The sequence below is a fragment of the Anastrepha obliqua genome, chromosome 3 (assembly GCF_027943255.1).
Source record: "Anastrepha obliqua isolate idAnaObli1 chromosome 3, idAnaObli1_1.0, whole genome shotgun sequence".
NCBI lineage: Eukaryota > Metazoa > Arthropoda > Insecta > Diptera > Tephritidae > Anastrepha > Anastrepha obliqua.
This window is the reverse complement of record NC_072894.1, coordinates 55,375,547-55,400,937: the sequence shown is the minus strand read 5'-3', so window position 1 is coordinate 55,400,937 and position 25,391 is coordinate 55,375,547. Positions and strand designations below refer to the sequence as shown.

Genomic DNA, 25,391 nt, shown 5'->3' with positions numbered 1-25,391 from the left:
CTTAATTTTCTCCTTTCCCTAAAACTTAAGTTGCCACTCCGCGGCCGCCGCTTTGAGTCGATAGAGCCCATTAAGGAGAACTCGCTGAAGGAGCTGAAGAAGATCTCTTCAAACGCGCTTAAAAGATGCTTTGAATACTGGACTAATCGTTGGCAAATGTGTACTGCTTGGTATGGAGCCTATTTTGAGGGTGAAAAAATAAATTTTGCTGATTAAACAATTACTTTGCGTTTTATTGAACAATTCCCGTTACTTTATTAACAGAATGTAATGAATAAAAAAATTTATTGAAATTAATGGTGGTTATGTGGAAAATATGGAAAATAATTAAGTTTCAAAAAAAAAAAAAAAATTTTTTTTCAATTAAATTTCCCGAACTTTTGTTAGTCACCTCGTATATACATATATGTTCTTTGTCCGCAATTATTAAAGTTAACCTGCTATTCCGCTTGCATCCAAATTAGTTCATCTTCTTTTCCAACCAATCATGCTCTGTTTAAGAAACCATTCTCTGTTATGTTTCAATATGGAAGACTTGACATTCTTCTGCACTCTTTGAATTCAATGCAATGGAAACGAATTTTGAAAGGGGAACAGCCCATTATTTATCTATACGAGTATTTGTGAGTTGTTCTTATTCTGCCAGCTTAATTCAATGCATTTCACACACATTCGATTATCAAGTCTCTCGATATTTTCGAATAATTATTTAAAAATTTGTTCTTGTGAGAGCGAAAGATGAAAGCGATAAGGGGGATTCTCGCTTCATCTACTTTCATCACTTCACACAGGGTTCTAATTCTTCTGAAACTTAGGAACTGAATTACCACATATGCATGTCTATTTCGTCATGGAAAACATTACAAAGATTTATAAGTCTGAAAACTTTTGAAAGAATTATTTTACTTGTGGTGTTTTCGAAATAATTAGCCCCATTCGCGAACTCGATGTGAAAAAAGTATTCTATAATTTGGAGTTTTTTTCTACATTGCGTTAAAATTTTTGGGAATGATTAAACAAATAGAGTTTATCATAAGGATCAATGTTTTTGATAGGTTAAATATACAGAGGAATTCTTAGAAACTAAGGTGTCGAATGCAGTATTCAGTTTTCATGTCGCCAAGCCAAAAGGTAAGTTGATTAGTAAGTTGATCTGTAATTTGACTAAATAGAATTCGTTATAAATCGTTTCTCACCATACCAATGAATCGTAAGTAAGAACGACTTTTGCAACAGATGTGTGCAAGGCGAATCTATTCAAGATAATGGAATTCGAGCAACAAAATTTTTGTTTAAATTAAAACTGTCAAGGGAAAGAGAATAGAAGAGCGGAATGAATGACAAATAGTTAAAAATTGTCTATAGCGCATTCACAACACAAAAACAACTTTCCGTCATTCCGTTTTACTGACATTTCTAAATTAAAGGCGATTGAAATCTTCTACTCTAATCACACCACCTTCCATAATATGCCTTGGATGTGTACATATCCAAAAGTGTAGTTTGAGTTCGTGATTCCCAAGTCTTCCAATGACCTTAATTTTTTTGTTTTTTTCAAAATACCAGTTTGTCCTGTGAGAGCTTCATCACCAAACCATGCACTTGATATGGACTCCGTTTGACCACAGTTACTAGGTAAAGTGTATGTGCAAGAATTTCTAAAAACTTAGTCCTTTTAGTCCGATATTTCATAGTACAGGAAATGTACCACTCGTCCTCTCCACTCACTTCAGTTATTGGTAGCGTAGGCAGGTAAGGCGCCAGCTAAACAAAAATTGCTAGATGTGCATTTACATTTTAATTTTGAATAAAGCCGCCCAGAAGCGTAAGGTAACTATGTTGCCGTAACTGAAATTCTCCCACAATTCCTTCCTTGCACTGCATGTGTTTTTAGTTGCAAATATGTAGGTTAGTGGTTCTTTTGTTATTAGAAAGTTTACAAAAATGCTCTAATTTTTTCCTTATCGTTTGTAAAGGTTTATTACCTAAAACGCCAATGAAATAGAAATAGGTAGAAGATTTTACATATGAGTACAATGTTAATCCAAATTTGCATTATACGTGATATGGAAAAGGCGGGCTGTGTTTAAAAACTGCATAGCATACCAGTTATGTGAAGTTTTCCGCATATGGACATTTGTATGTATGCCTCGAAACATACTCACCGGGCTAACAAATTATGCAATGACTAAGGTAACAAAAGTGTGCATAACTCTTAGGCATACGAGTACTGGCCATTTAACAATAATCCCATGGAAATGCTACAAACATCCGACTAAGTCACACCAGACAAGGCAAAACAACAATGTTGTAGCAAGTGACTAGAAAATTAAATTTGCAGCTTTTCCTATGCTTGATGCATGCACATGTGTAAATGTATATATGTGTGTGTGTGTAGTTATAAAACTAAAATATTGATGTAGCGCACTACAAAGTTATGCATGCATAAGTACAAATCTGTGTGATTCTTTGGAGTTTCTCATATTTTCCACAAAGGAAATATGATGGATGCATAGGATCTAGACTGTTTAAATTTGTACAAAATGCGGTTACGTGGTGTAGTGAAATTTTACTTAGTGCGGAACTTTAATAATCGGTGTATTCATACACAGTAAGTTTCTAGAACATATTTGCACATGCTAAGCAAAGTTTTGTGCAGTTCTCAACTAGACAAGCATTTCCTCCAATAAGTGGCGCTGTATTTATTTATTTATCATCACTGAATACAAAATTCCTTACTGACTGCACTCACACTAACTAATGGATACTATTAGAGTAATTGAAGAGAATATTGTTTAATACCTCTCCAGAGAACGAGATGTGAACATCAGTAATTCGACTAATTGGATTAAGTTATTTAAGAGATCGTTTGATGGGCGCATTGATGGTATAATTTGATTTAGCTCTTTCTTTCCGAAAGACGTCAAACAAATTGGGGTAAAAGAACTTAGAGTCGAAAAAATTTATCCTAAGACAGATTTCTGACAGTACGAACACATCATACACATAAAACTCGAGTGAGCACAAGTCCATTGCGGTTTTCAATTTGGCTCTCAAACTGGGAACGTTCTGATTTTCAGATTTCAGCTTAAACGTTTTTTATTATATTACTAGACTCCCCTTCCGTTGAAAAAATCAGAAAGGCCACGCAGTTACATTAGTTGACCGAATTTTCGGAATTATCAGTTTTTCCAATAAACGAAACGCACTTTAAGCTGTCTTCCGTAGCACCTTTGGTCACATACCTATGACATGGTAAAAGGTGTTTTTCAATATTGGTGCCACTACACCAGGTTATCATGTCATCAGAAAAAACAGTAGACATGAAGGAGCATAAATGATTGGAAGTATTCTGCAAAGCAACTTTGAGTTCCAAGGATGACAGATTTACCATGTAGGGCCATTAGCTATGGTAAAAAATAAAATTGTGTGAGCAACTTCGGCTGTTCCGTCACAAGGACTTCGACAGCAGATTTCTCCCTGCACGTATTCACACACTCGTCCAATCAGTCGTTGTTCAGACCGCATCTTTTTTTGTTTTATTAAAAGCTACTGAAACTGTAAGTTAAAAAGAAAAAAACTCTATTAATAAACAAAAGACGGCCAAAAAACGCCACTCTGAGAAGATTTTAGTGCTAATGAAAATTTGTAGATTCTTATAAAATTTGATATTTTGAAAGTGCAAATTTAATTTTTTGTTCCTTTTGGGGTTATGCAAAAATATTAGATCTTTTTCTCTTAACTCTTCTTAACATTGAAAACCTTTTTATACATTTAAAAAAAACGTTTGAATTTACTGAATGCGAATTAAAGCTATAGAGATGTAACCATTTCTTCCGGTCCTCAATCCTTAGTGGCGCATAGGGCATCAAGAGTAAGTAAGAGTAGTAAAACAAAGAAGAAAATATCAGAAAATAGTGAGAGAGAAATTTGACTGCTGAAAGGAAAAGAACACCAACAATAACCGCTATCGGGCGCAATTCGACCAGATGTTAAAAAGAAGGAAAGCTAAATAAGACTGAGTGAATTTTTGAACTAATTATTAAAAAATGTATATTTTACAAAACTATAAACATTACATTTTAATTAGAACAGGTTAGAAAAATGTCATGAAGGAAGAACTAAAACTCCGAGACTAACTAACAAAAAAAAAAGCTAAATCAAGTTACGAAAATAGTAATCTGCCCATAATGGTGCTAAAACGACGTCACTCATTGTCAAAATCGCTGAGAGCAAAGTAACGGTACCACGATAGGCGCCATCTCATTATTATTTCCATCATGATAAGTGAACACTGTGTTAATTTTTTTCGTATACCAACATAATTTCAGTGTATTTGTAAACACATCCCCTTTTTCATTACTCTCATCAGCTGTTTCTGTCAAATTCGCTGAGAGTCGGTTAACGGTCTGATATTGGCTACACTTTCAAAAATAATATTTTCACTATGTTTGAGTTCAACATTTACATTAGAGTTAATAACACGTAAATCATTCTTGTTTTTGTTCTTTCCGTTCGATGCAGTAACACAGTCGGATTTAATGGCATTACGCTGTGGAGATGTTCCTTTATTTAAACCTACAGCATACGGGTTTCTATATATATTGTTGCGAGTTATTGGTATTTTATTTTTTGATCTCACAAGTTGAAAAGGTGATAGATCACTCACCAAAGATGATAGATACCAGGTTTGCTCGTTAGATATGGTGAAAAAAATAAATAAATTGAGGAGAACTTTGGATTCTACGTCATTCGTTTTGTGTTTCACTAAGCTAGGGCTAAATTTTGTGAAACACGAAACGAATGACGTCGGCATATCTATTGTGCTAAAGAGCACAATTCTCACCATGCCAGTTAAAGGCTTTAAATATATTTTTTTAATATTTCAGTCGCATAACTGTTTAAATGTAAAGAATATGACTATTGAAAATTTGCTTGATAATTTTATAACATAAGTGTGTTTTATGTGAAACGGTTATTACAAATACGAGGTGTGTTCAAAAAATACGGCGAATTTTCAAATTTCACGAGTTACGTCCATTCGACTTTCCATTATTATGATATTTTTTACACTACATATGTTGGTACAATCGTCGCGTTGGCGACCGCTGTAGCCGAATGGGTTGGTGCGTCGCACCTCGGCAGGCAATGGTAAACCTCCGAGTGTATTTCTGCCAGAAAAAAGCTTCTCATAAAAAATATTTGCCGTTCGGAGTCGGCTTGAAACTGTAAGTCCCTCCATTTGTGGAACAACATCAAGACGCACATCACAAATAGGAGGAGGAGCTCGATCAAACACCCAAAAAGAGTGTACGCGACAATCATACATGTATGTATATATACACTCGTCTCAAAGATATGTTCACGGTTTTAGCTATAAAACATGTTTAGTTTGTTTGTGAAAGGTATAAGTAAGACAAGTGCTTTGCGTGTTCGGCGAATTTCTGTTATCTAAAAGAATGGATCAGAAATAGATCAGATGGAAAGAAGTTGCAACCAATTTTGTGTAAAAACTGTACTTAAGTGCTCAAAACCCTTGAAATGCTGACAGTGGCATACGGTGTGAGTTCTGAAAACTGAAAGTGTTTTTGCTCTCATAAAAGAAATTGCAAATATATCAAAAACCCATACCGCCTCATTTGCACAGTAAACTGTTTATAAAAAAAGGTGTTTCATAGGCCTTCCTGGACTGAATACGGAAAAACTAAAAGCATCTTCGAAGTGCCCCTAATACGTAAAGTTGTCAAGGATACCTTAAATTTTGACTTATTTATGACTCAATTCGAAAAGCTCTAATAGAACTTCTTTATAGAACCTCGTGAATTGTATGCTTAAGCACTTTAAACATTTAGGTTATAATATGAGCATCAAGATACATTACCATCATTTCCAACTTAACCGTATATATGATAACACACGCAAAAAGGAAAGGCATCGGAATTCTTAAGCATTTGCTAATAGGTAAGACCTGCTCTTTTCAAGTGTTGAGTACATAGATGAAGCAACTGATATAAAAACTGCCTAAAATTATATGTGTTTGTAAACTAGTGAGTTATAACCGTTTTATGAGGTGTAACCGTACTCGCTAGCAGCTTGCGAAACTTGCTCGATAACTTTGTTGTTGCTTTCACATGAAAATTTTCGTCAAGTTAGTCGAGCACAGCGATAGGGAGCACAGAAGTCGCGAATAGGAGAAGCCTATAGTCAGTTAACATATTCACATGATGTCAAACCATTGCTGGAAACCAAGTTTGAAATAAAATTTTTATTAGGAAATATTATTTTTATTAGACTCCTAAGCTACTGGCAAAGATGATTTTCAGTGAAATTGATTTACGCCTTTTTTCGTAAATAACGCCTTTCCAAAATATAAACACAATCTGGTTTAAGGCCACCATATACTTAAAACTAGTTCTTAGATGTGTAGGTACTCAAATCATGCGTTCGCCTGCCCCTATTGACATACAAAATCAGACGAAAAAATCGATACATCAGAAATTTATAAATACGAATAACTATACAAAAACAAACAGACCCATTTCACTGCATTGCAAACGTTGCTCCAAAAATGTTAACAAAGAAGAAAACCAACACCCGAATTGATCCCATTATACACACGCATATAAAACACCTTTCCACCCAAGTAGCTGCTCCACATGTACACCAAAACATTATAATAACCACAACAAGTAATAACAATACGTTTTTGTCAAAGCCAAACTCAAGGTAGCAGAATTTGGTTTGAGTGAATTGTCAACTGTTTCCACTGCGTGTTTCATGAAAGTTGTGTTTAAATTGTAATTCGTTTGCGTACGTGTATCTATGTATGTGAGTGTATTTCTAAATTTTAGACGCCGGCAAGCAATTAAATTGGTATGGTTTGGTTTATAATATTTGTATGGGATTTGAAAAGCGTTTTCGCTTAAACACGCCAGCTAATATAACTGCAGTGGAAACATTATAAAGGGTGGTAAAGTTTCAAGGGCCGGTGTTGATTTCGAATAAAATACAATTTTTTTAGGAAATTATTGTCATTTCTCTTTATTATGATAATATTGGTATGGCTCAATTACGTATTAAGCAATGGTTCAAATTTTCGATGACGCTGAGGCATAATTGAGGTTCTATGCAGTTAATGTGCCGAATTATCTCATCCTTTAGCTCTTGAATTGTTGATGGCTTATCGACGTACACCTTTTCTTTCAAATAACCCCAAAGAAAGAAGTCCAACGGTGTCAAATCACATGATCGTGAGATTATTCGGCCATCTAATTTTTCGGGCAAAAGAGCCGTTGTTTCGTTAGCTGTGCGACAAGTCGCACCGCCCTGTTGAAACCACATATCGTCCACATCCATATCTTCCAATTCGGGCCAAACAATCATCTAACGATAGCGAACACTATTCACAGTAACTGCCTGACCGGCCTCGTTTTGGAAAAAATACGGCCCAATGATGCCGCTCATAAACCGCTCCAAACAGTTACTCTTTGTGAGTGCATTAGTTTTTCGTCAATCACTCTTGAATTATCATTCGCCCAAATGCGACAATTCTGCTTATTGACGAATCCACCGAGGTGAAAATGTGCCTCATCACTGAAGATGATTTTCTTCACGAAGTGCGCGATATACATTTTGATTTGAACGCTCGTTTTCAGAATAAGCCTGAATGACTTTAACGCGTTGCTCGATTATCTATCTTTCCATTGTTCAAATTGAATTAGTCTGAAATTAAAAAAATGTCGAATGAAATGCAGAAAGAAAATTGACGTTTAGGTGTGCTTTACATTCAACATCGGCCCTTAAAATTTAACCACCCTTTATATGGAAGTTCTAAACCCGGTATGGACCGAACTTCATATACCCTCCCACATTTTAGTGAAATTTAATTTGAGTTGGCTGTTACTAACTGGAAACAAACTCATAGATAATGCGTATATGGTCTGATCTCAATAATATTATATTAAGACATATTTAAAAAAAAGTATCCTTTATGTGAGTGAATTTTATTTAGTCATTATCGAAATACGCTTATTTTCCCAAAAAGTAAGCGTAGAATCACCCATTTTTTAAAATTGTACAATATTAACGTCGTATTTACAATACCTCCGGTTCATTAATTTTACCAAATTTAAATGATTTAACTTTAGTTATAACAGAGGTTCTCATCATCATTGGGCGCAATAGCTCTGTGTGAGCTTTGGCCTGCTGCAAAAAATGTCTCCATTTGCTCCGATCCTTGGCTGTAACCTTCCAGATGTTGACCTTGAGTTTCCCATGTCATTTTCTAGTTAGTCAATCCATGTTGATCTTGGTCTGCCTCTTACTTTCATTGCAAATGTTTTAACGTCAATTATTTTTCGATGAGCTCTTGTGGGGTATGGCTTAGCCATTTTAGTCTTTGAGCTTTGATGAATCGCACAACATTTTCCCCTCTTATAAGTTGGTCCAGTTCATGGTTCCACTCCCCGTTGTCTTTGACTGTACCGAAGATTAACCTCAAAAATTTTCTCTCGAATACTTGGTGTTTGCTTTTGTCTTTTTCCCTTATTGTCCCAGACTCCGATCCATAGCAAAGAAGAGGTCCAATTTATCGATATTCCAATCCGATATTGTGCAAGATTTGTTCAGCAGCTTCGATTTAAAAAGTGTAGAGTAGAATGCTCTATATGCTGTTTGAATTCTCTTGCCGATCGTGATGCTCATTGTGTTGTCGTGGCTTGGATCAAACGCCAAATACGTGAAAGTTTTCACTGCTTCAAATTCATATGTCATTTTTCCTGGACATCAAGATATATTTTGTTTTTTCCTCGTTAATTCTCATCTGCGTAAGCGTATATTGGTGTTGTTCTGTTAAGTTATGCCCAGTTCTTTTTGCGTCAGTTACTTCGTGTTGCATAACAATAAGCCTTTTATTGACAATTTTTGCAGGCAATTTATATGTTGTATTGGGAAGTGATATTCCGTGCTAGGTTTTGCACTTTGTTTTGTCGCCTTTTTTAAGAATTGGTATTATAAATGCCATGTTCCATTCACTAGACATCATTTCATCTTTCCAGCGTCATCAGATGATGCAATTTTTCCATAAATACCGCGCTTCAATTTTTCAAGATCTCGGTCGTAATCTCGTATTCTCGAGGAGATTTAAAGTTTTTCATTTTGTTTATCGCTTTTCTATCTCAGTTAATAGTGAGGGTCTTGTTCTTCTTCTATCATGTCCAGACAACGACTATCCACATGCGAAACGACTATATTTGCAACTGTTTCTCCGACATTGAGCAGCTCATTAAAGTACTCCACCCATCTTTCCATTATTTCTTAGGAATCAGTAGGTATTGTATTTCATCCTTTTTATTTCTACATATGTTGATGAGTGGTTGAAAATCTTTCTGTTATGTTTTTAGTTTGCTATACAATTTGCGAGTTTCTTTTGTTCTGAAATCCTCACAAATAGTTTGTATATTTTTCTTTAGGGATTCCCTTTCCTTCTTCTGACAGTTTTTTGTTGCAATTTTTCTTTTTTCAATATAAATGTATTTCTTTCACTCTGAAGGTTTTCTTATTCATGTAGCTCTTTCTATCTTTATTTTTCATTTTTATGGCTTTTTCGTATTCTTCATCAAACCAATCCGACTTTTTCTTCTTCACTGTTTTTCCAATTATTAGTGATACAGCAGATGTGATTGGGTCTTTCAGAATCCTCCACACTTCATCTATTTTGTCGGATACCTTATTTTTGTGTAATATTTTGTCGATTTTCTCTTGGAACCCTAATTTAATAGTGGTATCCATTAGATTATGAGTATTCCATTTCTTCCCTTTCAAACCTCTGGTTTTAGTTACGTTTGAGAGTTTTTGACGAAAGTTAGCATATAACAGAGATATTTCATTGAAGTTAACGTTATATGTGGCTATTAACCGATTCCGCCCATTTACATGACCAACCTACCTTGGACAAAGAGTATAGAGTTTTAGTCTACCCCGAATTTCATTCGTAAATTTTTGAACGAGTTATGGTAAGCACATATGGCTAAATCGATTTTTGTTTATTATTCTGGGCATTTTTATTATTTATATACATATGTGTAACCATTTTGGGTATTAATGCTGTTACGTACAACCGTTATGTGAACAAAATTGCAGTACCTTTGGGCACAAGTGCGAGTATAAAAATATGCAAATGTATCAGAGAACCTCACTTCTGTGTAGTTCTTGTGTACACTTTCGTACATATGTACAGATGTATATGAATAACACATATAAGTAAATGTGCAATACATACATATGTACAGATATACGAGTATATTTTGTTACTTTGCGTGAACTTTGTTTACATTCTTTGAATTCCACCAATTTCCTTTTTTAGTTATACGAGTAGTTTAGACACATCTGCACAGGTTGTGAGTGGGGTATCAGCGATTCTTTTATTTTATTTAAAAGTCTTTATGTATTAAATATGACACCATTCAAATGTCCACAGGCAATGCTCCTTTTTTTGATTGTTTGCTTAAAAGTTTCTAATCCTAAATATCATCTATCAATGAAACCACAGCTTAGGTTTGAGTATAGCGCAGCAGGATACTGGCAAGTCCTTATTGCAATAGACGAACCAGACATCAGAATCCGCGAACTAAAAAGAAAGCATCCGCCAGGCTTCACGTTACTCTAAAAAATATGATAGTATACTTTAGAATGAGGTGATTTGTGATTTAACAGAATCTGCTGAGGAAACACATCCAGAGATAGGGGGATAAAATTCATCGTCAAAAGTGAGCTTGACTAACCTTTGAGCTAACTAAAATCATTCATAATTCTGTTACGGAAAACTGAAATAAGCAACAAAACGCTTGGTTTTTAACTTTCCTTCCTTTGATATACAAATACTTCATCTAACGTTTCTCTAATTCCTTGATGTCGCCTGTATTATTCGATTTCTTTCATCGCTGACTTCTTCATTCGACACAAATCTCGAGCTAAACTAAAATATAGATTTTACTAGATGATGACCTGTGTGACATGCTACGCTATCCCACTAAAACCAAAGGTAGTTCAAGTTTACGTTCACGCCAAGTTCAGCTTAGAAGCAATCGGTAATCATGGCTCTGTAATCAACATCGATTTTTTAATAAATAACTCAAATCTGGCACTACTCAAAATTCACGCCAAACTGTTGCTCTCTGTGGATGCATTGTCTTCTTATCAATCACGTACGGATTTTTTGATCCCCAAAATCTTGAACATAACATTTGCTTTGGAAATAATTTTGTGATACTTTCGGACGTTCTTTGAAAATAAAATGACTTATTTCTTTCAGCGGAGTCAGGATACTGACTGGCTGTAAGGATTTCTAACTTTAAATTGAAGTGAGCATCAAAATAACATAAAATTGGAAAAATATCGTTTTTAGACCACACTTTATATATTTATATATTAAGTGATGCAAGAAATTCTGCCCATTTTTCGCTGGATGTAACGATGTATACATCGAAATAGGCCTTCCTATACGGCAGCTTAAAGGTGGCATTAAGTGTCAAAATAAATTTTTGACAATTTTGTGTTTGATGAAGCACTCCAATATCGAAGTAAATAAGATCAAAGGATTTGTGCTTATTTATAGGACTAAAACAGTGTATAATAAATAATATCAGAATAAATTAGATAAACGACAGTTTCAATAATTCTTTTCCGATTATTTTGATGTTGAAGATGGGCATGCTGCAATAGAGCCGTATCGACACATGTGGCACTCTCGAAGCAGCACTAAAGCGCCGTTTTGATACCATTTGAGACCTCCAATGGGCAGATATCTACAGCCAACTAAACTGTTGATGTAATGGATCTAGTTGCTGATGGGATCTAGGCTAAAGCACTGCCCCCAGGCGGTCGAAGCAAGGAGCAGCCAGTCGCTTTAATAGTCTAGGTGCCAAACCTGCTGCCTTTAAAAAGGAAGTGCTCAACAGTCTCCTGAAAGGTCCCCATAACTTCAGCAATGAAAATTAAAATCAAGAACTGAACGTTACTAGGAAAGCTGTTTGATACCGTTTGCATGAAGCTGGTCTTAAGAAGAACTTTGAAGTAAAGGGCCACACGAATTGATGGGCGAAAGTGGCTTATTTTTGAAGCGGGCGTTACCTAGGGGAAAAAAATTTGGATCATATTCGAGAACTTAAGCTGAAACATTCGAACCCAGATTAACAGCCAGCTATAGGAGATTGAGATAGACGATCAACTGGAAGCGGCCAGAGTCGGAGAATAAGGTTCCATCACGATGACCGGTATTCCGCATGTAACTATTATAGAAATAATTTAAGCTCACAGTTAAACGTTTTTCTCCTGTCAGTTTGAATATATTAATACACAGCTTTTTTGCGTCAAATTCAGTGCAGATTTTAATACTGAAATTTCTTTTATTGCTTTCAAATAAGTCACCTCCAGCTGCAGCAGAGATTTACTAACGTATTGTGCTTGATTGCTATTCGGTAGTGAATGGGTTCAAAACATGCTGTGGGCACGAAAGCCCAAAATGATAGAAAAGTTCTTTTTTAAAATCCACCAAGTGTATTTCTGTTATGAAAAAACTTTTAATGGAAAGCCGTTTACCCTTCGGATGTGACATGAAACTGTGGGCCCCCCAAAATCAAGACGCTCACACAACGTAGGCACCAGTGATGGAAAAGTCATCATAATAAAGGGTTTTCCAATAAGAGATGTTATTTTGATATTCAAAATAAAATGCTATTTTTTAATATAAATAATCGGATGTTTATTTCATTATAAAGAGGAAGATATGCTGTTAATAGTGGAAAATAATATCAGGCAAATGACCACCACGACCACGCTTACCGGACAATATACTTTTCACGAAATTTTCCATAACCGAATGGCAAAGTGGCTGCCCTATATCCTTGATAGCATCACGAATTCCATCTTTGAGGTCTTGAATCGACTCTGAGCTGTTGGCGTAGACCTTCTCTTTCACATGGTCCCAAAGAAAAAAGTCACAAGTCTTATCGTTCAACAAAAAAGTCTTATCTTTCTGGAAGGAGCTAATAATGCATCACACTCTGAATACTTAAGTATAATGATCAACTGATTTGAGTTCTGTTATCGCCATTGTTTGACATTTGTAAAAGTTACGCGGTCTTGAGCAAATCTACAGTAAGAATGGATATGAATGAGTTTGTATTAAGCCTTTGCGTTCAAAATAGATTCAATTATACGAAAACTTTAGAAATATTGGGAAATTGCAATCTGCAATAATATACTCTAAAGGAAACAGCCATTTATGAGAGGCATGAACGCTTCAGAAGAGATCGTGAGTTCATCGAGGATGTCGAACGTAGTAACGGGCCGTTGATATCGAAAACTGTTGAAAACATCAATAAAGTGAAAGAAAAGTTAATCAATAACCGCAAATCAATCAATGACCATTTGAGAGCTGGCAGAGGATGTGGGCATTGCTTATTTTTTTTTTTTTTTTGGCGGTGAGGTTGGGTTAAAAATGCCTTCGCATTGCTTCGAGGTAGAGGGCCAAGACGGCGTCCTAAGAAGGACACTTACTTACTCACCCTGCGTCCAGGGTCGCCTGTTTTGAGAAACCTATGCTCAATGCTCTTCAGCATGACTTTCCATTTCTCGCTTCTTTTTTCGGATAATATCCTCTACAAAATTTGTGACGGCATTCCATTTTTCTTCGTCTATCATCATTTTGTCGATAATTTCTTCAGGTGTAAATACACCAATAGCTCGTTGTAGACCTGTTCTCTCTACGTTCCACCTCTCGCATTCAAAGAAGGTGTGCTCCGCATCATCATACTCAGTATCTCCATATATGCAGTTTGGTTGGCTCACTTTACCCATTCGCCACAAATACTTGCGAAAGGACCCATGTCCGGACAAAAACTGTGTGAGGTAATAGTTAACCTCACCGTGCTTTCTTTCTACCCACTTTTTTAGATCGGGTATTAGTCTCGCTGTCCATCTACCATACCGTTCAGAGTTCCATCTTGCTTGCCAAAGTGTAAGTGTTTGGACTCTAATATCGGAGAGGCGTAATACTGGGGTTCCTGCGTTTTTTGCCTCCCATCTCCGTTTGCGCTCTTGTGCTAGAATATCTATAGGGATGGTTCCGCTGATAACTAACACCGCTGCTTCAGATACTGTTCTATATGACGAAGCCACTCTGAGAGCGCAGGTGCGTTGCACAGATTGCAGAGTTTTCCGCCGGCATTGCACCCTTAGCGAATCTGCCCATATTTCGCATCCGTATAAGAGAATCGAGTTCGTCGTGTCCATTAAAAGTTTTCGCTTGTTCTGCGTTGGACCTCCAAGGTTTGCCATGAGCTTACTTAACATGCCACTTACTTTGGCAGCTCTTGTGGCAGCATGGTTTATATGCGCCCAGTAGGTTGGCCTTGTGTCTAATTGCACTCCTAAGTACTTGACCACTCTTTTTGTCGATAAAGTGGCATCGAGTACCTGTATGTCTACTTCTAATGGGATACGTCTGTTCGTTAGAAGGATTAGCTCTGTTTTCTCTGTGGCCAGCTTTAATCCATGGTCTTCTAGCCATGTCTGAACTCGGATCATTACCTGATTTAACTTTCTTTTGGCTTCGTCAGTGTTCCGGGCGATTATTACAGCCGCAATGTCATCTGCGTATCCCACCAAATGCACATCCTCGGGCATCTCTATTCGAAGGATTTCATCGTAGCTTATATTCCAAAGTTCAGGTCCGAGTATTGATCCTTGGGCCGCACCTGCTGTTATTTGTTTGGTCTTACACCCTTCTCGCGTTTCGTATAAGAGCACGCGATTGCTTAGATAGCTGCGAATAATCTTCAATAGATTACTCGGGGTCTTGAATTTTACCTTTAAGGCTTTAATTACGTCGTCCCAACTTAAACTGTTGAAAGCATTTCTGATATCCAGTGTGGCTAGTAATACTAAACGTTTGGAGTATCGATTACCTGCCTGGGCATGTTCTACGCTAGTTATTACATCTTGGATGGCTCCTAAGGTAGATCTGCCACTTCTGAAACCATGCTGCCTGTCGGAGAGGCCGCCGCTGTTCAATTTCTCAAAGAGTTTTCCTGCGCTATCCAGCATACATAACGGTCTATAAGCAGACGCTAATGTTGGGTCTCCCTTTCCCTTACTGATTAGTACTAGTTTTTGTTTTTTCCATATTTCTGGAAAAATTCCTTCTTTTAGGCATGCGTTGTACATGTTTAGCAGCAAAAAAGGTCGTTCGATTGCCAATAGTTTCAATATTTCTGCAACTATGCCATCAGGTCCTGGCGCTTTATTGCATTTCATTGCTTTTGCAGCGTCCATAAGTTCTTCTTCTGTGAATGGGACAGGTTCCGTTGTTTCGTGCTCGAGTTCCTCCCTCTCGGCACAGTGTGTTGGGAAGAGTGTGTCGACTATTTTGCTTACCGTTTCGGTTTCCATATCAGCAGCAGGGGATTTGGCCCCTAGCTTTTTCATAACGATTTTGTAGCCCAACCCCCATGGGTTATTGTTAAGATCGTTTCGTAGCTCTTCCCATTTGTCTTTTTTGCTTTGGTTTATAGCTTTCCTCAATTCTTTTCTGCTCTTTTTATATTCTTCGGATTCTGTTATCGCCGGGCCCAATCTTCTGGCTCTAGTATACTTTCTACGCTTATGGATGCACATATTTCTGAGTTCTGCGATCTCATATGTCCACCAGTATACAGCATTTCTTTTTTTGTTCTTATCTATTTTAGGCATAGATGCGTTGCAACCTATCTTAATGCATTGCATTGTTGTCTTGACTAGTGTTTTTGCTGTACTATTCGTACAGATCGTCGTCTTATTTTCGTCAATAGTTGCAAGGAGCGTCGCTGGGTTTAGTTTGTTAATGTTCCATTTGCGTGTACTTCTATTTCGATTTTCACGTACTCTTTGGTTTTCCATTTCAATGCAAAACGTGATGTATTGATGGTCACTCCCATTGTAATCTTCCAGGACTCTCCAGTCTTTAGTAAAGGTGACTATGCTTTCCGATGCTAGGGTTATGTCGGGTGTTGTGCCTTCACAACCTGGCTTTCGGTACGTAGTCGTTCCTGTGTTGAGTACCACTAAACCTAGTCTGGCTGCCATGTCCAGCACTCGTCTACCTCTTGAGTTCGTTGTCGCCGAGCCCCATTCGGTTGCTTTTGAGTTGAAGTCTCCCGCTATTATTAGCCGTCCCTCTAAACTAAGGGCTTTGTCTTCAATACTTTCCAGTTTCCGGGTGAATTCAACTATATTGTCGTTCGGTGTGAGATAACAGCTTATCATTGTGAATTGGCTGTTTTGAACGTAGACGAAACCATCGCCTGATCCTTTCGCGGTTATTGCGAAATTGGTGCCCCTAGGCAGCCAGATAGCGGCAGTTCCCGACTCGTCTTCGATCCAAGCTTTCTCGGATTGAGCGTATTGTTCGCTTATCAATACTGCTTGAACTCCTTTTTCTAAGACCATCTGCTCCATTAGCAGGTCTGCGTTTCTACTTCTGTGCATATTTGCTTGAAGTATAATCATTATGTATCATATTTTATCTTGTCTTGGCATGTTCTTTTGTCATCGGGCATTTGCCCGAGCCTGGCATATGCTTTGTCTCGCTGCGATTGGCATCAGTGCATAGGCAGCATTTGGGTTCTTTGGTGCACTCTTTCATTTTATGCCCAGCTTCTCCACATCGGATGCATATACCTTTTCCGCTTCTGTCTGGTCCTTTACAGTTTGATTGAAGGTGTCCGACACCAAAGCACCGGTAGCAGCGCTTCAGAGATGTGCTAGCTCTCATCCTTGCACTAACCCATGCGATTTTGATATTAGTTTGCTTAAGCAGCTTTTCTGCGCTTTCAATAGCGAGAGTAACATAAGCCCGTACTTGTTGTCGTTGATTAGGTTTTGTGATCCTAACATCGATATTTTCATTAGTGCCAGCTAGCATTTTTCTCACAGCGTCATCAACTTCCTTCTTCTCCGTGACGGCATCCAAGTCTCTGATCTCTACAGTTGAAGTTGGTCTGAGAGTTGTAATGGAACCGACCGCTTTTACGGTTTCCTCTAGTTGTTTCAAAAAATCAGCGTTAACTGTTTTCCCCTTTTCGAGTTCAAGTAGAAGAGCGCCAGTTTTGGTTCTTCTTATGCCTTTCACCGTTGTGTTTTCGTCTGGCATGGTATTTTTGCGTATGTTTTTGAGGATTTCAGCATAACTGTGGCCCTCTACCGGCTTTACCAACACAGCCTCCGATTTTGGTTTTGATATTCGTTCAGTCTTCTTTTGTTTGGCTTTAGTCTTCCTTGCGCCATCGTTTTGCGCTTCATCACTTCCTTTTGGCACGGTATTGGGCCTAGATTTTTGCCGGCTTACCACTTGCCATTTCTCAGGCTCTCGAACTCTTAGTTTCTTCGAAGAGTCGGGTGCGGCAGGGCTTGGTGCATTCCGTTTTGCGGTTAAAGGAGTGCTCTCCTGAGCAACACCTGTTTTTCGGGCAGTTGCGGGGGTGTCACCTCCGACTTCTTTAGTGGATGTTTCCGGCAAGAGACGACTTTTACCGGCTTTCTCAGCTCGAATCCAACCTCTTCTGCAGTTTTTCATGACGTCAAATAGTTCGTCAAGCTCTGAGACTCCGGTCTTTATTTCCGTGGAAGTATTTCTACTCTTCAATATAACTGCTTTCATCTTCCTAAGCACTCTCAAACATTTCTCTACGGCTTCCTCTTCTTCAGCTCGCATTTTGAGAATAAACTCTTGTCGCATAGATGCAGTGGTTTCCCGTTCTTTGTTTGCATCCTTTGCAGTTACAGGGGTATGCGACGGCGCATTGGGCGCATTTGCAGTATTTTTAACCTCTTTTGACGTTACTCTTACATCCTGAGGCGTCATTTCAGCTCCTTCATTGACCGTCTTTGATTTCCCTATAGTCGGCAATGTTCCACTCGTAAGGGGCGAATTCCCTTTTTGTGGTGGCGAGCGAAGCAATCGAGGTTTCCTTACGAAAGGGCTCTGCTCTATATCTCCATCAGTGATGGCCTTCTGCTGTTTTTCTTCTTTTTGTTTCTTTTCCATAATTTTTTCCATTCTTTTTTATTTAACCAGCGCATCGTGTGCAGGGGGGCGGGCCGAAATAGTCAAGAGCGGGTGTACCCTCGGAGGCAATGCTCCTACCCCAGTTCCCTGAGGCCTGACCTACGCTTTACCGATCCCGGAAAACACGGACGGACCGGCGCTCGCCCGGAGCAACGAAAGCTACTACTCTTTCGCCCAATGAACATTTCCTGACCAGGGTCCAAGGCGGCTGGTTACTGATATACAACGAGGCTAACACATCGGCAGAGCGAACTCACATCACCCCTTTGAGGTCGCAGGTGGAAAGCCATAACGACCTATCCAGGGACTCCCAGTGCGCCCCGTTGCATACCGGTCATGCTTTTTATACAGTCGCACCTAACATGGTGAACAGACACTGACCAGCACACCGCCCAATATGGGAACAGACATGTGCTGGATTTTGTCTCCTAACTTTCTAGCTAACTCTTACAGAGTCGCTGAAACGGGGGAAATCTTGACTAGGGTCCGCGGGGTCGTCGTACCCGTCACCTCCTTATGGGAGATGCCCTTGCGGGAAGGATTGCTTATGGATCCATTCATAGTGTAGTTAATGAGCTTGCGCCGTGTAGCTGGAAAGTTTATCTCAAAGACAAAAATTTAATGCAAAATAGGGCCTGCGCTTATATCGCCAAAGACATAATCTCCAAGTCTGAATCCGACCCAACGTTCAGCAAACGCATCATTACTGGAGACGAGTCGTAGGTTTATGAGTACGACAGAAATCAAGCGAGAGAGTGGTTAGCTCCGAATGAACCAAGACCAAAAAACCCATGTCGTTTTCAGTCAAAAAAGAAAGAATGCTCACGATTTTTATGGATTATAACAGTATTGTACACCATGAATTTTTGCCAGAAGGTCAGACTGTTAAAAGGGCTATTATTTAAGCATTATGATTCATTTACGTGAAGCACTTCGCCAAAATAGTAAGGATTTGTGGGAAAATAACTCATGGATTTTACATATGATAACTCACCGTCGCACAGTCCCATCATTATCTGTGAATTTTTGACCACAAACGTGTTTTAATAGCCGAAAGGAAGTAGTGAAAAATTCGAAGACGACTTTAATGGCTATACCGAAAATAGAGTTTCAGAAACGTTTCGAGAGTTGGATGAAACGCTGATATAAGTGTATTGCAGTCGATGGGGTACTGGGGGTTGAGTACTTTGAAGATGATAATATCACTTTGGAATTTTCTGAATATATTCGGGAAACTTTTTGATCAAGTTGGTACATGTACTTCTCTAAACTTACCTTAAATTTTGATGCCCTATCTTTAAAGCTTCAAAAATCGGTACATATAATATATAGCGTCTGGAGCGAACAAACGTAAGAGTATCATAAATTTTCTGATAGATATAAATTTCTGGTTCATTTCTTTCCTCACTCAACACTATAATCCGATCAATGTTGCTATCTGAAATGAATTGTTGAAAACGGTTGTATTGTTTATAGGTTTTTAATCAAATTTAAAAGCCTTTCATATCCCACTGTTGTACCTGCTGTATGTACAAGCAAAGTTTTGCGCCCTTTGACAATGTGCGTGCATCCTATACTAAGGTCGTAAAAAAAAGTGAATTCACTTACGATAGATATACATACGAACGTAAATATTTATAAGTGTTTAATGGTATTCGGAGCGTCTTGAATATTTTGTTGTTGTATTGGCGCACTTTATGTTGACAAAAAACTTTTAGTGCACTTCGAGGTCTATAATTTATTCATATAATAATTTATAAACATATATATACATATATATAAGGTTACAACTATGAAATGCTGTCTGCACTTCAAGTTGCCAAGAGGTTTTCAGATATACTTCACCAAATTTTAAACTAAAGTTCATACAAAATATTCTTATATCGATTTTAGCAATTTACTTTGAATTAACTCGCCAATTCCTTTTCCATATACATATGTATATATGTATATATGTATATCTGTATATATGTACAAATGTATGCCGTCAAATGTCTAAGCTTCATGAATTCGCATCCAAGGACGCCCTTTTAAATTTTTGTTAAGGAAGTTGAAGGGATCTTGTGGGACGTATGACGTATGTAAAAGTATATATAAAAGACCTTTTGCTTCGCAATGTGCCTACATTCTACTACAACCAAATTGTTGTATTTATACTCCTACATCGCACATGTGTGAGCTTTGACAGCTTTGGGTCAAGACGAGGTTTCTATTTTATGCTTTGAGCCGCATTTACCTTACCAAAATTAACGCAGCAGTCTACAAGGCACATAGTGCACAGGTAAATAGGTAAATAAGTACATGAATAACATACATATATATGTACAAATAAGTTCCTTAAACTCCAATTTGGAGCATAGGGCGTATAAGCACATATGTATGGAACGACGTGCTATGTGAACGTGTCCGTAACATTTGTGCGTACGGATATGTATCTGAGTAAGTAAGTTTATGTTCGTGTAAAACTGATGGATGCCACTGTCAAAGTGTGTAAAAGGAGACTAAGAATAAGCTAAGCGAAGGCGAAGGCGAAATAAGAAACACAGCAAAACATCGAAGCAAATAAAATTAGAACTGTATACTACATACGAGTGCAAATATACGGATGTTTTTGTATGTGTCGGTGTTTTTATTCCAAGATTTTCTCCTGCTCAACATTTACATGTCTTCTTTGTGTCATACCTTTATTATATTGTCGTTTTGGATTTTTATGAAACTAAAACGAACGATTGCTAAACATCCCTCTTTCTGATAATAATTGTTAAAACATGCCATCTGTATCATATGGCTCAACAATAAGTGAGTTTACATGATTTTCGTAAGACAGCAATTCGAGTAACACATGAGCTGAAAAGTCCCGGGTCTAAGACATAGTTTTATTGTATTCACCTACATATTTTTCAGTTAGTACTAACCTTAAAAAGACAGCTGTTAAAATTTCATAATATTCCATTCATTAATTCGTGAGTTTTTTTTTATTTTAAAACAGTGGATCTAAAAGAATTTCATGTTTTAATTTTGCAGTACTTCTTGATGAGGAAAAATATCGTTCAAGCGACACAATGGCTTGAAAAGTGTTATGGGGACTCCGCTCCATCAGAAACAATAATAAAACGATGGCTTGCTGACTTCAAACGTAGTCATAGAGACATCGATGACGCACAACCCAGTGGACGTTAACGTGAACGCCAGAAAACATAAAAAAATTCCAAAAAATCGTTTTGAATGATTTAAAAGTGAAGTCGCGTGAGTTAGCTGACATCGTAAAGATATCAAAAGAAAGGGTGGGCTTTATATTGCATGAGCATTTGATTATGAGAAAGCTCTGTTCAAAGTGGGTCACGCGTTTGCTCACTGTTGACCAAAAACGAACGTGTTGATAATAAGACAAATCTTTGCGTGAGATCGAAATCAAAGTATTTGTGATTAACGTAGTCTTAGGTTTCTTCAGTTTTAGTTCCTCTATAGACACAACGTTCATTGCAAGCGCGCGGCGTGTGCACGACCGTTTGAAGGTTAAAGTAAATAATTCAACTTAAATCTCCTGTTGCTCTTTCCATTTTCAGCTTGTTGAATGCCGTTCGTGAATGTTATTTACAGCATTCTGTTGATATTCGTACTATAATGGCTGTTATTGTTTTTGACAGCAGCAACCACCATCACTACCACAATTGTGAGTAGCATCACCAAAGTCAAAGCCACTAGTGTTCATACCGTCATCACCACCAGAGCCCCAGGCAGCACTCACTTTGCGCCAATTGTTTCGTATGAGTTCCGATTTATGTAACTTGTTTGCTTTTTTGCCAACCTCCCCTCTGCTGTGTTAATTTTTTTCCCTACCTTTGTTTTGCCGTGTACTCTTATGGACTACTTTTCCTTTTTACTTATTTATATGTATTATTTTTTCTCGCTGATTGTGCTTTTTTCGGGGCATCTGAAAAGTCTTGCGCATTTCGAGGAATTTAAATATTTAGTACTTGGGTGGATATGTTCGTAAATCTGTTTAACATTTGTATGTATTGCATGATTCTAAGCTTCGCAACTCAACGAGAGGATCAACTTATTGCACATATTTTACTTTTTTTAAATGCCTATAGCTTTCGGGTAGAAGCGTTTACTTGGAAAAATTCACAAAAATAGAATTTTAATTGACCAAATTTCACAAGAAATGTATCGTCGAAGCGTGTCAAACTGTTAATAATTTTTTGCTGGCGTGTGGATGACACGAACTACACAAATAAGAGAGGAATATATGTAAATTTAATTTTCATATTTTTGTAAAAAAATTGAAAGTTCAAAATGGCATTAATTGGGAATTTATTGGGGCGTTTATCCTCGGGCCAGTGACTGGACGTGGAATTTAGCGAATGAAAAATAAAAGCTTTAGTGTGTACATTTTGGGTATGCATCTTATGTATCTTAAAGTTAACACTCAGCCATTAGAGGCGGGTAAGGAATTTGAAGAGATAATAGGAATATTAAAAGGAATGGCCAGTACTGATTGAATTAGTTAGAGTAGAATGAAGTGTTTATCCTTGGCAGATGTTAAAAGAATGTTTCACACAATTAATTTATATGTATAAATGTAACTAAAGAGCATATCTGCGATTTTGAAATATTAAATACATAAAACAAATAATTGGCGCGTACACTTCGGTAAGGTGTTTGGCCGAACTTTCCTTCTATTTGTGGTGTGCGTCTTGAATGAAATATGACTCCTTTTTATACCCGCTCACTTGTGAACGAGGGTGTTATACTTTTGTTCACATAACGGTTGCGTGCACTTTTTCAATGTATGTTAAGATTAAATTTTCGTCCGCCCGTCTGATGTTGAAAGCTGTGACTCTTCTATAACCGAACCGAATTTAACCTTCCTCAATTGACTTTAAGCTCTTGTTGTTATTCGCATGTCACCAAGACCTGAACAAGCAACCTAATGTTTAGCTGTTTATTTGTTGCTTCGGGTTATTCTCCGAAACGGTGACACCGATTTTGATGCGACAAAATGATAGACGTAGATAGATGGTTGATGTACATTTGTACACCATAAATAAATGTATTGGGTTGGGAAATAAGTTCAGAGCGCTTTTATATTTTCTGTTTTTACAACAATTTTTTGCTGTTTGGCAAAGGGTAAGTATTCATTCGATAGAACTTTTTCAGTTGTACAAAACTATGTGCATTGTATTTTTGAATTATTTAATTTCTTATTAGTTTTGAGGCTTAGTTATGGAGTACCCAGGAAGCAAAAATCAACAACTTTTCTGCTTTTCATCGAGGTCAAAAAGCTGCCGAATCAGTCCGGGACATTTCCGACGTATATGGAGAAGGTGTCATAGGGGAGTCTACAGCAGGGAATATGTACCTACGCAAAATTCAAATATGGCGACTTTGACGTCGATAATCCCTCCCGCAGCGGAAGGTCTTCTAAATTCAATGAAGAACGTCTCAAATCACTTTTGATGGAGAAACGGTTGCCAAAGAAGTCGTGAATTGGCGGAACAAATTAAATGCAGTCATAAAACGATTCTCAATTACTTTCACTTAATGAGATTTACTAAAAAATTGGGAGCCTGGGTGTCTCACGAGCTCAACGAAATAACAAGGAAAGTCACCTTCAAATTATTTCTCAGCATCTCGCCAGCCATCGAGCAACATGCGGTCATAAACAGCGCCTTTTGTACCGAATCGTCACGAGAGATGGGAAATGGTGCCTATACTCGTATATCAATATAAAGCAAAGGAAGCAGTCGGTGGCAACTGCGAATATATAATTGATTAACTTATTGATATAATTAGTTTTTTTTGTTTAAATAAAAGTCTTCGGTAAAAACGCTACGAACTTATTCTCCAATCACACACACATACAAATGTAATGGAAATAAGAGCGTTTTTTCTAATATTGATTCCAGTTTAGATTCCTCCCATTGAGAGCAATTAAAATTGTCAACCGTCCGTTATAAAAAGTTTGAAAACTCTTAGTAGGTTCAGAATATTTTTGGACAAGCAAATAGGGTCACGCACTTGATGCACAATCTTTTGTCAGTACCTATGAGACTTAGTTTTAGCTTTTTGCATTGACGATTTCTGATGGTTTTTTCCCACGTAATATAGCTTGAGAAAATATGATTAGTATATTAGACTTTTCACTCCAAATATTTGGCGGGATATTATCTTCGTCCTAAGAAGAATTTTATCTTCAGAAGAATTTTATTCTTCACTTAGCTCTCTCAAGTTCGTCAAGTTCGTCAATCATCAAGTTCCATCACCATTATCCGTTCTAATAAACTCATCGACGAGAGTCAGAAATTTTTCAAGTTCCTCGTCGCTTAATGATATTGTTTGGCCATATTAAATTAAATAAATAAGAATACTATAGTATATTATATGTGTAAAAACACACATATAAATGAATAATAAAAATCCTTTTGTTTTGTTAGCAAAAGTCACATATAAGGCATTGTTCGTCGACGCAAACTTTTTAAATCGGTACTACATATAAGCAACTAGAGCAGCTGAACGTTCGCGCACAACTTAAGCTCGCCAAAGAGTAAAGTTGTATAAAAATTAAAGAAAAACAATGAGGAAACACAATAATAAAATGTTAACTTCTATCGAGCGTCGTCGAAACAAAGGAAGAAGACGAAGAATGTACGTCTAGGCTTAAGTAGGATAGTTTTATAAACTTAGTAGTAACTATAGTTTTACATATAACACATGGGCTTGAAAGTTCCGGGCCTAACAAAGAAAATACATTTTTTATTGTTCAAATCTAGCTTTATCCATCAACGTAATTTCCATCGAGAACAACGCGGCGCCGCGTTAACATTTCAATACCACTTTTGTAGAACGATTTATATTTTGCCTCAAAACAGACCTCAGCTTCAGAGATAACCTCTTCATTCGAGCGAAATTTCTTACCGACGAGTAGATTTTTAGCTCTGAGAACAACCAGTAGGTGCTGGGAGCTAAATTCTGCGAATACGGTAAAGGTGGGAGCAAATCGAAGTTCAATTTATGTAGTTTTGCCACTGCTCAGAATCATCAACACGTTTGAACAGAACTTTCTCATAGTCAAATGCTCATGCAATATAAAGGCGATATATCTTTGATATCTTTATGATGTCAGCTAACTCACGTAACTTCATCTCTCGATCATGCAAATCGAATTTGTAGATTTTCTGATCTTTTCTCGTGTTACCGCCTCATTTGGACGTCCATTGCGTTGTGCATCAGCGGTGTCTCTACCACCACATTTGAAGTCAGCAAATCATCGTTTTATTATTGT

At 37.5% G+C, this 25,391-nt stretch overlaps 1 protein-coding gene across 1 annotated transcript in view; it reads left to right on the top strand.

The window, feature by feature from the left end:
- Positions 1 to 21,727: 21,727 nt before the first annotated feature.
- LOC129242012 (putative lysozyme-like protein) overlaps positions 21,728 to 25,391 on the top strand; it is a 38,535-nt gene continuing 34,871 nt past the window's right edge. The window contains exon 1 of the mRNA XM_054878573.1: positions 21,728 to 21,776. Within this exon, the coding sequence (XP_054734548.1) occupies positions 21,728 to 21,776 (49 nt within the window). The remainder of the gene's footprint in view (positions 21,777 to 25,391) is intronic.